The sequence below is a fragment of the Bombus flavifrons genome, chromosome 6 (genome assembly GCF_040668555.2).
Source record: "Bombus flavifrons isolate JBK064 chromosome 6, iyBomFlav1_principal, whole genome shotgun sequence".
NCBI lineage: Eukaryota > Metazoa > Arthropoda > Insecta > Hymenoptera > Apidae > Bombus > Bombus flavifrons.
This window is the reverse complement of record NC_138447.1, coordinates 12,935,376-12,951,322: the sequence shown is the minus strand read 5'-3', so window position 1 is coordinate 12,951,322 and position 15,947 is coordinate 12,935,376. Positions and strand designations below refer to the sequence as shown.

General features: G+C 38.7%; 1 protein-coding gene across 4 annotated transcripts in view; it reads right to left on the bottom strand.

Annotated features, from left to right (window-relative positions):
* Window positions 1–15,947, bottom strand: part of LOC138181267 (tyrosine-protein phosphatase 99A) — a 425,754-nt gene that overhangs the window by 84,203 nt on the left and 325,604 nt on the right. For all 4 annotated transcript variants that reach the window (XM_069115993.1, XM_069115994.1, XM_069115991.1 and 1 more), the window contains exon 3: window positions 5,156–5,279. In XM_069115993.1, the coding sequence (XP_068972094.1) occupies window positions 5,156–5,279 (124 nt within the window). The remainder of the gene's footprint in view (window positions 1–5,155; window positions 5,280–15,947) is intronic.

The following is a 15,947-nucleotide window of genomic DNA, read 5'->3' as shown; positions in this document are numbered from 1 at the left end:
CACTCGTTTTCGGAAGTAGTCGTCCGAGATATACATCGTTGATCATAATTATCAGAACACTTTCTCGTTACATTTCTAAAAAAAAACCTGTCAAGTGTTACTCTATTTTGTTTTGTTTTTCGTTACAATTAGAAAATAAAGTCAGTGAAAAGCATTCAATTTGTACTGACTATTAAGTGTTTCAATATTAAGAGTGTTTATTTTAAAGCCTAATTACATTAATATTTTTTATAGGAGAAAAAGGAATATTCTCCTTCCTTCCTCCCCCACACAATGCTATATGTACATAGATGGTTTTATATATATGTAAATCTAAAATTTTCAACTAATACACGCATCTACCAGGTATGTAAATATGAAACCGGAATTTGCCTATAGATGGCCCTAGCTGATAATGTAGTTATCACTAAACTGCGTCATTGATGCCAAAAGTCTTCGTTGACATCTCACAAACATTTTCGACTCAGAACAATACAAGTTTCATACAACAGCATAGTTTGTAATAGCGTTGAACATGTCAAATTTTGTGCCTGGAAACTACGATTTGCGGACAGCATTGATTTTCTGTTACCATTTGAAGAAAACTGCTGCAGAATCGCATCGAATGCTTGTCGAAACTTACGGTGAGCATGCTCTTGGTAAATCACAGTGCTTTGAGTGGTTTAAAAAATTCAGAAGTGGCAATTTTGACGTGAGGAACGAAGAACGTGGAAGACCACCGAAAAAGACCACCAAGCTGTTAAAACCTGGCGAAACCGTTAATACTGAGCGCTACCGACAACAAATGATCGATTTGAATCAAGCTTTGCGTGAAAAACGACCAGAATATCAAAAAAGGCAACACAAAGTAATTTTGCTTCGTGATAATGCACCATCGCATACAGCAAAACCGGTCAAGGAAACGATCGAAGCGTTCAGTTGGGAAATATTTTCGCACGCGGCTTACTCACCAGACTTGGCTCCATCCGATTATTATTTATTTGCATCGATGGGACACGCACTTTCTGACCAGCATTTCACTTCTTACGAAAATGTACGAAAATGGCTCGATGACTGGTTTGCCTCAAAAGAGCGACAGTTTTTTTGGCGTGGCATCCATCAATTGTCAGACAGGTGGGAAAAATGTATAGCTAGCGATGGGCAATACTTCGAATAAAATATTTCTAATCATTTTCATACAATAAACGTGTATTTTCTATACAACAATTCCGGTTCCATATTTACATACCTGGTAATTAAACGGTTTTATCAATTCTAGCGAAAACAATCGATCGGACATTCATTTCATCAAGAGCTATCCTTTTCAGCTTTGCATAGGATCCATCTATGAAAATACAAATTTCTACAAACATCTGCACTCTAGTTTCTCTCTAATAACACTTCGAAATCGAAACAAATTTTTCCCAGATCACGTTCCTCTGTTTAAACTCGTAAAAACGTAAAATCACATAAATATTCAGAATGTATTTTAATAAAATTTAATACTGTCATGGAAATATTGTATCCAATATCGCGTTATCCGATGAACCATTATGAGCAACGTAGAGACCAATTGAGATTTAATTATTAAGCTGGAATGGGACCAGCGGAGGCGGACTTCGCCGGACTTCGCACGTACGACCATTCATTTCGCTGAACGGGAATGGCAGTCGCATCGTAGAAAGAGAAAGAACGGTATCTTGTGAACAGAAGGGAACGAGAGGGTCAGGTAGGGGGAAGATAAAACGGAGGTTCAGAGGGGACGGAATTCTTAATCAAGTTTCTTTTCCGATCCTCTTATCCTCGTTCAACGGGGCCAGACAAAGCCGTGAGAGTGAAGAGAAGTTATAGGAAATAATATATCAGCCGGGTGTCGTTATGGTCGCCGAATATTGAAGTTTCGCCCGCGAACCACTTCGCCTTGCCGCTCTAGCTGGCAGGCCCTTTCAGAAAACTATCGTAATACCTCATAGAACTTGGAAAATATTAGTTTTATAATAAAGTTCGAACAAACTTCCTTCTTCGCCTTCCGTTCTCATCCCCCTCTCACTCTCTTTTTCCTTCTCTTCCTGCCTCTTATCCCTTTGACTCTCCCTCTCACCCCTTCTCGCGCAACCACGCGGAGTTTCCATCGGAGCCACAGACGGTCTGCAGTCATTTCGTCCGTGGATTATTAATCTTTGAGGAAATCAAGCGCCGTTTTGACGAAGAATTCCTCACAATGCTATGTCCCGACGACGATTCTCTGCAACGGCGAGCCACACCGCAACGTCGAAACTTTCTCCAGCGATAAACGGCTCCGTGAGTTTCGAATTAAAAATCCGTCGTCCCGTGGGACCAAGAAAGCGGTCGTTATTCTCTACCGACCAGTTACTTCTTAGCTGGAATCTTCTTAAAATTTTTTAACCGTAGAACAGAATCGCCGAGATGCAGGTTTGTAACTCGAATAAAAGAACGTTTTATTTCTTGGATATAGTAACATGTACTTTGGCTTTCATATCTTTGTTATTTGTGCATCTTCTTACATTTTTGTATTCTATAATAAAAATTGTTCTTAAATGTTGAATTTTCTACGAGATAAAAATGTTGAATGATGGCAATTGTCACAGTTTGTTTCAAATAGGCTGGTAACTCGATTAGACTACAATTTATAGAGTTTGATTAGATTAAAGCTTAAAAAACTTTTTGCAGGGAAAACATTTTCAATACTGTAAATCACTTTAAACGCGCTGGAAGGATATTTTAAATAAGAAAAATGAGAAATTCAACAACAACGAAAAAATTGCATTACTGAAAAATACAGATGGAAGATAATCATAAGTAACGATGAATACTAAATTTTTAAAATTAATCGGTAAAAATTTTAATTAGAACAAGTAACTTCGTTCTTTTCCAAAGAATAAGGTGGACGAAACTTTCGGTCAATAATATCACGACTTATAGTATTTACTGATAATATCTTTGCATATAATATAGGTTTATTCCTTTATTGCCAACAAGTTCACAAGTACTTTTAATCAAGTTATTGCTGAGGCGGTCTTCGGGAAATTGAAAGATATTTAAAACCGCAAAGAAGGCGGATTTAACAGGGAATCCTATTAAAGGACTGATTTACGAGCTATGTAATTTAAAACTATTTACGTAGCGTTACCACGACAGACTGGTGGCTATTACATTGAGTCGCAAAACTGTAAAAGAAAGAAAAAGAGAAAAAAAACAAAAGGGCGTCAGAGATGAAAATCGAAGCGCTACTTTTCGCGCCGTAGATCCAGCTTCCATTGTCTTCCTTTTTCAAAGGCTCAAACTAATTTTCTTCCTTGCCCAACCCCCTGCTGCTACGGCCTCGTCACTCTGTTCCAACCACTGCTTCTTTCTCTTTTCTTCATCTACCTTTCGTCCATTTTTTGCACATACATTCGCCACCTTCATTTGGCGACGCGGTCCACAATAAAAAAAAAAGTACGAACGGAGAGCCACCGGAATGAGAGATTAATAATACAGACGCGTCACCGTTATTCTTCATGATCGACACTCACGGTTCATTCGTCACAGTAAATGATTCATAAAAGGTGCATATGTTTAATACAGCCTGCCTTATTTATTTCTTTTTTTTTATCTCTCATTTACGAAAGAATTGAAAGTTACAAGCGTCGACGACTAAAGTGTGAAACTTGGAACAACTAAATTATAAACGAAAGAAATTAAAATGAAAGATATGTGAAAAAACATATCGCCGATGATAAAAATTGAACAGTTGTGCAACTGAAGTTTATAGTTTATAATTTGTCGCTTATCAAACTATGTATGGTAACAGCGCAGTTAGACAACCAATGGAATAAACTTTCGCAATAACAGTCTTTCTGTTCCCATCGTTTTCCCCTCTAACAATATAATACAAGACGAACGAGCTTTTACATCCACATATTTTACAAAAAATCAATTTTACGAAAACTTACGTATTGTTTGTTTTAACAATTCTGGCAATTCCAATATTGAACAACATTTTCTGACAGAAAATAAAAGGAACTACAGGATAAAATTACTTGCGTTGAAAAGATTCGTACCGATCGTAGTGTTTGCGACACTACAGAGATCACACCAAAGAGCAGGACAAAGACGCGTGCGGCAAATTGAATTAAACCGGCGTTACTTACAACGCGCCGCGGAGTGGTGTAGATTTACGCGCGGGCTTCGACGAAAGTTATGGTAACGACCGAGTTCTCTTCTCGCAAGTTGGCACGAGGAAAGCTATCGGTAAAACCGAACCAGTTAGTCGCGACCGGGATGAGAAAATGGCTAGAGAGAAGGGTAAACAGAAAGGATGGCGAAAGACTTTTCCTCGCCTTTCCCTTTCTTCCTTTTCCCAACTTTTCTCGCAGCTCTCTTCGTTCGGTCCAATTTCCTTCTGCACATTTTCCTGCATTCCCGTGCGCAAACCTCGCGAGTGGTCATTCGATATACGTGCCACTCGGAAATGTCGATAGCGAATTTCTTCGTGGAAAATCGGTGGAACTAGAGGGAACTGGGGATAAGTGCGAGCGTGGGGGCCTTCCTTTCGTACGTGAACAGAGAATGAGACAGAAGGGGAGGGTAGAGTGGTCGAAGAGCGAGCTATAGAGGGAAAAGAAACAGGAAGAAGCGAAGTAAGAGAAAAAGAGGCACACAGGGATGCGGGAAGGACGGGAGAAGATAACAGGACCGGGAGAAGCGAGGGAGAACAAAGGGTGCTTATCGACACCGCAGTTCTTATCCCTAGTAACTCCTTTTATTTTATCCGTTTCCGTTTCCCGAGCTACTGGGCTAAAGCCTCGAACTCGTAGCTTGTATCTGAAAGATAATCAGACTCTGAGACGTACTCGAATGCAGACGGCAATTTTAGGCCGCGTCCCTTGTCCCTCTTGTGTCGTTTTGTCAAACCAAACGAACGAAAATATCATTGTAAAACAAAAACAGACGAAAATAAGAAAAGTGGAGAGAGGAAATTAACTGGAAGACGACAGAATATTAATTGGCAATGAGAGAGAAGCGCTGAAAGTTGGGAGTTTGGACGTTGGAAGTTCTTAACGTTTCAAGTCCATCGATTTCGACCAGATTAATTTCCTTTGAGAGTCGGATGGTACGAAGCAGGCCGCTGTTATCGGATGGAAAGTGTAGTATCAATATTTAAACGACTTACTGAGTTTCGATGACGTAGTACAGGATAGGGTTGTTATGAGAATTACGGCTCGCCACCCAAGACAGACGCACGGACCTCGACGTGAAGTTCGATATAAGAGGACGGTCCGGCGGATCCGGCACATCTGAAAACAAATTTCCAAGTCTCAGCAATTTAAACAGTTTTATGGCTACTGATGTTTTTCTTACATAGCTTACACAGCTGTATTTCTCGTAATAACATTTGAAGTTTTAACAATCAAACGAAGCGTATTGCAGTTTACTTTAACTTTCTTAAGTGTTGAGTTAAGGGATAAAGATAGAACAAGTTTCAAAGCATCACGACTATTGGTTTTCCTGTATTTCCTGTATTTAAAGAAATTTAGGTGAGTTTGGCAGAGATACTACAAGATCGTTCATTATTATTAAACCGTAGATATTTACGCGTTTGCGAAAATTGTAAATATGCAAACATGTACAAAGATAAACATCAATATACAAAATATACATATATTCCAACACTTTAGGGGCTAAAATGCTTTTTTTCCAGCCTCGCTCTTTCTTCAATGCCTGTAAACATATGAATTTGCATAAACATCCGCAGTCTAATCGTTATTCATATATTTCATACAAAGTAGAATTATGTATTTCAACATGGCGTTGAATATTTTTGTTTCTTTACTATTATTTAGCGCTTCTTTCAAAATGAATTTGGAAAATCGCCATTTGGATCGTTGGAAAAATAATTCGCGCGAGAGTTGGAAGGTTGGAAAGTCTGCCCTTTAACTCGCTGGTTGGGGAATTTTATCGTGGTTTACAAAGAGAACAAGCTTTCGAAGGAGTCATGGTCTGAAACACCGATCACGCCCGTTGCTGTAACCAGCGTCGGATAAGAGTCAGGCATTTAATATGCACCGCCATGCGAGCCACGGAGATATAACAGTGCGCGCACGTTGCATAAGATCATAAATGAGAACGGAGGGCGCGCAACCCTTGCACGATGGAGTCGTCATCCTCCCCTGACCTCGGTCGTTCGTGCGTTCTAACGTTTTGCAGCGGGACGAGAAGCTGGTCACAGTTAACTTCCAGCAATTAATCGCCCATTGTAAATGCAGCTACGATAAACGTTTCCCCGTTTCTCTCTATCTATTCTCGCGCAGATTTTAATTCGCGCACGTCGCTTCGTTTAAATTTTATCGAGTAATTTCGAATTGTCCCTGATTGATCTACACTATGGAATAGGTTTAATTTGATAAAAAGAACGAACTGCATACGATGGATTACTGATTACAATACTATTATGGACTAATACGAGTTTCAGGCGTGTGAAGATAATCTGATTGAAAGGCAACCTGGATTTGTACGTTTATGGTTGTTGTGTTCTCTTTCAAGCTGATCTATAAAAGATTCATTAAGAAATACTACTACATATAATGCAAATTGTAATGTAACATTTATCCTCGTCATTAAATAATACGTAAAATCATGATAGGTTACATCAATGAATTTTCACAAGTTACATTCAATGAATTGATAAAAATACTGCCCACCTTGGAAGACAATAGACGAAGATTCAAAAGGATTAAATCGTATGGTTTAAGAAAAGGTTCGTTAAATATAAAACACTAAAATTCATTAAAATATAGAAAGTGTTTACTATTGAATGTTTCACTTGCATTCCTTACATACCGTCAGAACTATCGATTGATTCCAAAGAGGCTACTATAGCTACAATAGTAGTGGAGTAGTACTCCATTTATTATAACAAAAGTTTAGTTACTGTCTAATTAAAGTGAACCTCTGCCTATTAACTCCAACTATTCGAACGTAAACGCCTGTTACATAAACAAAACATCGCAGATATTGAGGAAAATCAGTGAACTCCTGTAATATATACTCCAGTTAGGTAAAAAGGAACATAGGCTTGCTTTTACATCTTCCTCAAAATAATATCAGGTAATCTACCCTCACCTCCAATAATTTCAACAGACTAATGCACCGATAATAATTAATCAACCAGTCGGAGATAAACGACCAAGTTTATATCCAAAGCCTTTGACGCCCTTCTTTTTTTATCCGATCGACGAACAATTAGGTCGATTCGGAAGGTCCGAAAAAGTGCGCGTTAATTTCGCGGACAGATTAAACGCAGTCTTGCATCGAGGCGGTCGCTTCGAATATTCATTCCCTCGTTAATAATTCACGTCACTCGATAACCAGAAGAGGAACCAATAGCTGATATTTCTTTGGTGACACGCGTCATGAAGGCGAACGCGAAACGACCATCTCCAAGAGGAGCGAAAATAAATCCTATTGTTGCGGCTTAACGAACTCGAACTCGATCTCCCGTTCGGGAACGGGAAAAATAATCGCCAGCCGACAGGGCCGAGTCATCGAGTTCGAAAAACGATGCGGGCTCGTTTGCGCAGTCTTATCGAGCGGACATGGAAACGCGAACGGGGCGTGATCGAATCCCTCTTGGACTTATTGGCTGGCCCTTCGGCCCTGTCAGTTTCTCGAACACCCGCTTTTGTTCGCGTGATCGGAACATCGGGCTGGTTAATGGGATGGATTCGAACGGATCGTTTAAAACTACTTACTTCTGATATTTATCGTTTTGTCTTTTTCTTTCGTTGTTTCTTCGCAGGTGAGTTAGAAACATTTAGATTGTGAAACGTCATTTGAGTGTACATTCCTGTTTGAGTACTAGAACGTCAATGAAGAATTAAATATGCTCGAAGAATTATTAGGAAATTATCAACATTTATAAAAATTATTCAAACCATAGATTGTAAGAATCTATATATCGAATGTTACAATAACAATTTCATTAGTCTGTTATTTCTTTTGCCATGTCTATATCTGTTTCAATTCTTCTAAAAATTTGCAAAAATTTAGATCAGGAAACTATGACTATTGTTAGTTTACTATATTTATATAATTCTTGTAGATATTTTCAAAAAATTAATGATACGTATATCGAATCACAACTTTACACGTGTAGGAAATTCTAATCGGCCAATCGTATTCCTTGACAATCTAAGACAATTGTTTGATTTCGTATGAGACCAGTAAACGAATACTTGTGAATATTCATGAACTGTAACGTTTTTGCCTTTTTTTAAATATTTTTATTCAACAGAATAATTTTTACAAAGTATACATAACACAATTACTACCGTAGAACTGTAAAGAAATATCAAGAACAGTTTACACAATATAGAGTTTTAATCTACTGTCACCGTAATGAGCTCTCCGTAGAACAAGATCATAATAACAATAATATAAAACTATTACATTTATTTACGTATATTTGATAATCCATGAACCGTAATGCGCTATCAGTCGAACCCTGTTTGTTTCTAAATGAACAAATAAATTCTCGAGCAACTTTCGCGTTTCGTTACTTTAGACTAGAGCATATGTACACACAGGAATATTTCTTTAACGCAGAAGGTATACATTGTTTCATACCGTCAATATTTAAGCAAGGGAATGTAATCCTCGAGACAAAGGGAAAATTATTTGTAAACTCGAGATATTACTATCAACATGAACATTCCCCTTACAAATGGCTCAAAGTTTTAATGAAACGATCTCTCAAACATTTTATAATCCTCAAACATTAAACGAAGGTAAAGTTGAAGAAATGAAAGATTACCGAAGACTGAAGATCACTTCAGGCCAACATTAATCCAAACTATAGCGATTTTAATTGGTACAAGACACGGTAAATTTCGCAAACAAGAACTGTTATAATAAATTCTCAAGGCGTGTGTCTCCTTTGCACTGGATGGCGTTACAAACAATTTTTCTCAATTAGAATCAACCACGTTACCGGAACTACAGGCGAAATGTGTCTCTTGCCCTCGATAACGAGGATCCGCGGACGCTTGATACCGGAAGTTATATAGGTTAGGTTGCATACCGACGTAACTGCACACAGAGGGACGCCGCGGTTCGTCCTTTGCTATACGCGGAATATAAATTCCACCGAGGCCGTTTACCAAAATTTATGAGTGTCATTTTAAGAACTGTTTTGCCTTGCTCAACCATATGGCTCCACGTAAATATCTCTCACTACGCTTTATCGTTAAAGCTCGCCATCTAACCATTAACCTGCTGCTTCTTCCTCTCTTTTTTCTTTCGATCTGGTGTTTATATTTATCAATTTTTAGTCGATCTTGTCAAGATACGGTGAGATATGCAGAAGTTTCTGGTCAGACAGATTTTTCATTTTATATTTCAGAAGCGATATCTAAAACAACTTTAACTAATAGAGCGAGCGTTATCTTGCATGTAGTTCGTTAAAGTTGTTTACTTTTCCTACTTCTTATCTCTGTAATTACAATCTTGTTTATATTTCAAATTACAATACAAATATATTATATCACGTTATCAATTACAGTCCTGCTATAGAGTTATCCGAATGATATTCCTGTTCTTAATACTTTTTTTCAAAGGAATTAAAGCATACGATATTTTCTCATCTTAGGTCTACCCAATAGATTTACCAATTATTCTATGCAATATTCAAGACTGAATTTTTTAGGTACTGAAACTTAGCTGATTCGAATAACTGCGTCTTACCTTATCGGTTATAAAGATATGACGAATAATGGAAGAAATAGTTTAACAAATAAACGCTGTTATATAAAGTGAAAAATCTATCTGGTCGGAAACTTTTGCACGTAACTGTGATTGGTATTATGGGGTTAACCGTAAAACGAATTAAAGCATCGATGGGGTTATGATTTTGCAGCTTTAAGGGGTTAACGAAGCAACCAAACATTATCCGCGTAAATACACCGGAACAAGTTTATTTGCCGAGAAGCGCTTCATTCAATATTGGATGTTATATGTATCAATTCCGTACCTCCGCTCCGTGTCGGTAGTATTTTTGTCTGTGTATCGTATCCCTTAAACGTTAGTTTTCCTCCCTTTCGAGTACGCGATGGACTTTTCCTCAAGCAAATAGCTGATCGGATAAAGTAACGTGCTCCCGGCCTGTTCGATCGAGCCTTATTGAAACTGTTACCGTACCATCTGAGTCTGTATTACGTTCCATGGTTCCCCATGACGTACTTTCTCGATATTGTTTACACATTTCCCGCTACATCCTCCAATTCGCTTCTTTTCTTTAATGTTTGCAAAATATTTATTCAATTGCCGACATGTAATAAAGCGATATAAATATGTAGATATAACGAGCGTTATATGTAAGCTGCATAATTGCGACACACTTGTTGACACATTTCGCGTAAAGATACGTCTTTTTCGTGTTATTATTTAACCGATGATTATTTCTATTCCTTAACGTTTTTATTAAATATTTGCATAATATTTGAAGAATATTTCTAGCCCTTATTCGAAGATTAAAGCATTTTCTCAGTTATAGCAATCTTTTTCTAATAATCTTTTTAATTTTAAATCGAATTACAAGATAAGTCTTAATTCAAAGACCGAGGGCCTAATATACCACGAAATTCAGAATTCGCTTCTCCATGTATTTTCTGAGTGTAGCTATATCCCAAGCTTCGCGATATATTTATTTAAAAGGTGCGCGATACAGATTACGTATTCAGGAGGAAACGCGAATTTAAAGGTGCATGTGAAGGATTTAAAGCGCTCCCAGGTTTAAAAAGCAGATTTAGAAGGAGGAATACGATGGGGGAGGATAGGAGAAATTTCGCGAAGAACATCGGTTCTACGTTTCGAATTGATTTCTTCTTGTAGAAAAGAAAAACTGAAGAAGCATCGTTTTTTCTTTGGATAAACTTTAAAGGATAAACTGTCTTCTAAGGTATCATCCACGCGATGCCGCGTGCGACGGTGCTATCGGAAATACAAACAGTTGTTTCCGATAGAACGATCGGTTAACACGAGCCATCCACACAGAACGGAAAGTTTAAAAAGATTTCGCAGCATTAGCCGCAAGTACCTCTCTAGTTGCGGAGTAGATTGAGAACTCTGACATTCCCTTCTAACGCCTTCCCTTCCTTTTAACGCTGGAATTGGGATTCGATATTGACAAGTTTCTATAACATCGAGCTCATAGAATGGTTGACTGTCAGTTTCGAATATCACCAAAAGAGAATTCTCTGTACGACGTCTCGAATATCACGCTTCATGAATACCGTGTTTCACAATCGCAAAAGGTCATTTGTTTGTTGTTTGACTTTATAACTCCGCCATATATCGGTCGTATCGAGTATCGTTCGATAGTTTCGCAACCCAGCAGTTAGAAGTGTTAGATGACAATAAAATAACAGCATATTTTTACGATTTAATCTTTCATTGTCGCGTATATTATATAATTCGTAAAAGTTCTCTTCTTGTAAACCTTATAAAAAAGAAAGATCATTTTTATTTAACTAAAATATATATAATCCAACTTCCATTTAATTTAACATACGAAGTGATAGCGAAATAAATCTTAGTGGTTTTCCAACGAAATGTTCTAACATTCTATTATAACTATAGAATCAAGATTGCTTTTTAAATCGCATATTGATCGTTGATTTAAAGAAATGTGATTTTTGTAGGATGTACAGACACTTTCATGTGACTTTATCGGTATAGTAGAAGAATAATGCATCATAAAAATTCTTAATTTTAGGACATTTACGAAAATGTGCTCTAAAAATGAAGTATTTTATAAGAAAATTAATATATCTATTATTTATATATGAATCAATAACGCGTTAAATTGAAATATGCAACGTTGCACGTGCGTAATATCAAGTGTGATAGAATTAAATCTCTAGCTATTTATTTCGACTGTCATTAAACCGACAGAAGAATACATTTTTAAACGTTCCCCTTCATAGATTTCATTTGTCTGGGATACACATCTGTCCAAGGCATAATAAATGCGTTTCGAGCAAACGCGACAAACTGTATAGGAGGAACGATAACGCCCCTCTGTACGACGATATTTCCGATTGATAAATACGCACAGAGTCACGATCCCGCTGCCTTTATGTCACCCTTCTGTGAACCTGACCAGACGCCCGTCGGTATTTCCCTTCTGTCTGGATATACGTTGACGTTTTCCCCTTGGGTGGCCCCAGGACTATCGTTAGAACGAACGGGAAAACGGGATTACGCAGGCCGGCGTGCAAAGTGAAAAATCGCAAACCGTCCCGAGGAAATTGGCCCGTGGTTCATTCTTGGCCGATAGTTCCACCAGGATATCGATTCGATTCGCCAGGATTTGCGTGGATCTTCTGTGGTTGGAGAAGCTGGAACCCAGGTGTAGAGCGACGACCAGTAATAGAAGGTACTTTTCGGCAAGCCTGTTCACAGAAATACTTTGCAAAGGTGAAAGGGTTTCCTTCCTTTCTATCCTCCCTTTCATCCTTTCTTCCTTCGTCTATCCAGCCATCTTCCGATCCTTCTTTCTTCTCCCGAAATTTCTATTTTGTTCGATCCTTGCAAGCGCGTTCACAGAAATACTTAAATATTTCGCAAAGGTAAAAAGATTTCCTCCGTTTCTTTCTTCTCTTCCTTTTATCCTGTCTTGCTTCGTCTATCCATCCATCCTTAGATTCTTCTTTTCCTTTCCAATCTTTCCTATTTTCTTCCATCCTTTTATTTCACGGAAAAATCCACGCGTAAACGCGAGTCGATCCGGAAAAGTGTCGACCACCGATGGGAATGCAATTTTCTAGGGGTGCATCGCATGGTAAATTGCACGTATAACTGCATCACGATCGAGCCCATCGTACTGCGATATTTCGTTAATGCAGTGGGAACAGCGCACTCGGTCGACTTTCGGCTGAATCGAAATTACGCGTACGTATTATGCCCTAGCTGTGTTACTTTTCTGCTTATAATTTGTTTCACGCTTATCGATTGCCGCCTCGTTAACGTAACGGCGGGCGCGCGCGTCGGGCCTCCGTTGCCTGCAATATTGGCCTGTTTACGCGTTGACGGAACATAATACGCCAAACCCGTGTAAATTTCAAATTACATATTTGCCTGTTTCGCTACCCGATGCCCCAGGCGACCGCAAATTTATCGCGAACGGCTAGCCGAGATTTACACAATCGGCGTGTTTTACATTGGAAAATTAATAATCTGAGTGCTGGTCGACCGAAAAATTCCTGCACCTCGGTTACGTTCATTAAAAACAAATAATTGACGATATTTCGCTTGGGAAGACCAATCAAAAACCAAAAATCCAATTAAAAACTAACGAGGAAGTATTGGATCCGGTTGATTTTTATCCGTTTGAAGGTGGAAAAAAAATCATAGTGAACTAACTTCGTATTTTTGTTTGAAATCCCTGAAAAGGAGTGTTGAATAGGGTCACCGGGAATGATCCCGGGCTTTAGTTAGAGGTAGATTTCTCTGTTTAAATTTTTGTGGCAAGCGGATCACGTGTGCCGCGGAAACACGAACTCCTCTCTCGGTAGCTTTTACCAACTGGTCAGCCAGCCTCTGACCACCAGTCGAGTTCCACGAACGCGAGTCGCGCAACCGAGTAAAACGTAAAACAGAAAAGACAGGCTGACTCGGTTGCTGACTTGGTTGGTGCTTATCCAGTTCCACTGGTCCGGGACACTGCATACGTTCCATCAGAAACATCAGTGTAAAATTAGCACCCTCTCCAGTACCTTTGTGCAAAAGCCTTCTTTTCGCGCAGCTGGTCATGGAATTTTAATGTCGTACTTGCTGCGGGGCTGTTGTTCTTTCGTCGGTTTTTGATAATCTTTATTCGTCGACTGATTCTGCGCGAGGAAATGAATAGAGGAAGGGCTGGATGCAGGTTTGTCAGATTTAAGGAGGATTGATTTACCAGGGAAATTCATTTTCGACTTGGCTCCTGGCAAGATTGATTTACGATTTCAGGTACTTCCTTTCATGATCCCGACAGTGAATGAGGCATGCGCGTCCCTAAAGCACGTAAGATGCAATCTTGGGATTCTTGTTTGCGAAATGGGGCGGAGTTTTCGAAATAGAATCATATTTCGTCGCGTGTGTTCAAGCACTTTTCAATCGATGAACATCTTTATTCGGAACAGTGTAGTATGGCGCTAGCTAGAAATGTTCGCGAAACATGCAATATATGCGTAATGCTAGGAAAGTATCCGCTCTGGGCGAAGAGAGGTATAAAGGACGTAATATTGATGCAGTGATAGCGCGAGGTGACAGAACGCTGGAAAAATTGGTCCGTGGCCGCGTGTAAAGGGCGCAAGACTCTTCGAGAATTGAGCACACTGCGCTGCTATACACGAACTTTGACGCGCACATGAACTTTTGCGAGGATGATGGAAATCGACGTAGAGAAGATTGTTGACAAGATTCTACTTTTAACAATTCAAAAGGCAATGGAATATTTCTACTAGATTTTTCGATTTCTCGAACGTATAAATTTCATGCTCCTTCGTCCTGCTTCTTACTTTCATCCTCCATGTAGCGCAATTCCTACAATTGCCATAACGTAGGTTTCCATTAACAGAGAATCCTCTAATTGACGTCGTTCCTTTATCTAGCGAGTAAACCAATAAATACATACTTTTCTTTTCTCTTTATACTTTGATTGTTCACCTTCCTTTCCTTTCCTTCATTATACTATTATATATATATTTCATCTACGGTACAGAGAAATTACTATGCAAAAGTCTAGAAGCGTCTACCAACATTTCTATCAATTTTTATTTCATTCACTCGTTTTCGCTTTTACAGCTAATGACCATATCCTGGTATCTAGTGGTGGATATGTTCTCCTTTGCATTGCTTGACTTGGTAAAATGTTTCGGAATCAAGTTGTTTCAGAAGCGAATATTTCTCCTGTTAATAAATAAATAAATATATATCTATATCTTTTTATACATGAAAGAATCGTTATCTGTTATCCTTCTTTTCTCCTAACATTTCAAATCTTTTGTATAACACAGAATTTTCACAAGTGCTCGAACACTTTCGTGAAATGGCCGAAGGAAAGAGAAGCTCTTTAAAACTGTGTTTTCACACGTTCATTTTCCAACCTTATTGTCAAGCACGATCCTATATACGCGTAATATTTGTTCATCTGTCCGTAAATCTGTTTGTCGCTGCAAGAATGACGCGTTCTCGCACAGTGTCTGCATGTATATGATTTTGTCGCTCTATTATTATAACGTCGACGTCACTCGATCGTGTACGCGTTCACGCGCGCCGTCTTGGCATTCGCGTTTCGCTTAAGCCGAATTTGCGCTTTTTCACTTTAGAAAATTACTGCGAATGATCCGTCGCAAAACACCGCTTTCATCCTCGATCTATCCGCCGTGATGCTCCAAAGTGAACAATGAACAGAGTAAAGCCGAGCTTTGAATAAACGAAATGGATGATGCATTTGTATTAAAACGGTTCTGACAAGTCATAAACGCATGCTGATTGCGTATTGCGACATATTCGACCGAAAATGGAGATGAATACGGATAATTAGAATTTTGATCTTTCACAAATTAGCAAATGTAATTATTGTTGATATTTGCTCGTACAAAGCGTTTCCCTGCGGGTAAACAGAACTATACAAATTAATTTGAGATATTACTGTCAATAAGAAGCATCTAACACGCATATCATTACTACCAGTGTGCTGAAAATGACTTTCAGTGTAATAAAACTAATGATTTATCCGAAGTATTTATCCAGTGAATTGGTGTTGACACTGCGGCTTTCATCCTTCACTTTCATTATAGAGGAATCATCATCGCAGCGATCCTCCACAGTGAAACACAGTGAAAGAGTGGTTCGTTGTCGGTATCTCGGTCCATCTTCCATTCGATCTGAATTCGACATTTTTTGGATGTGACCGTTCTTCA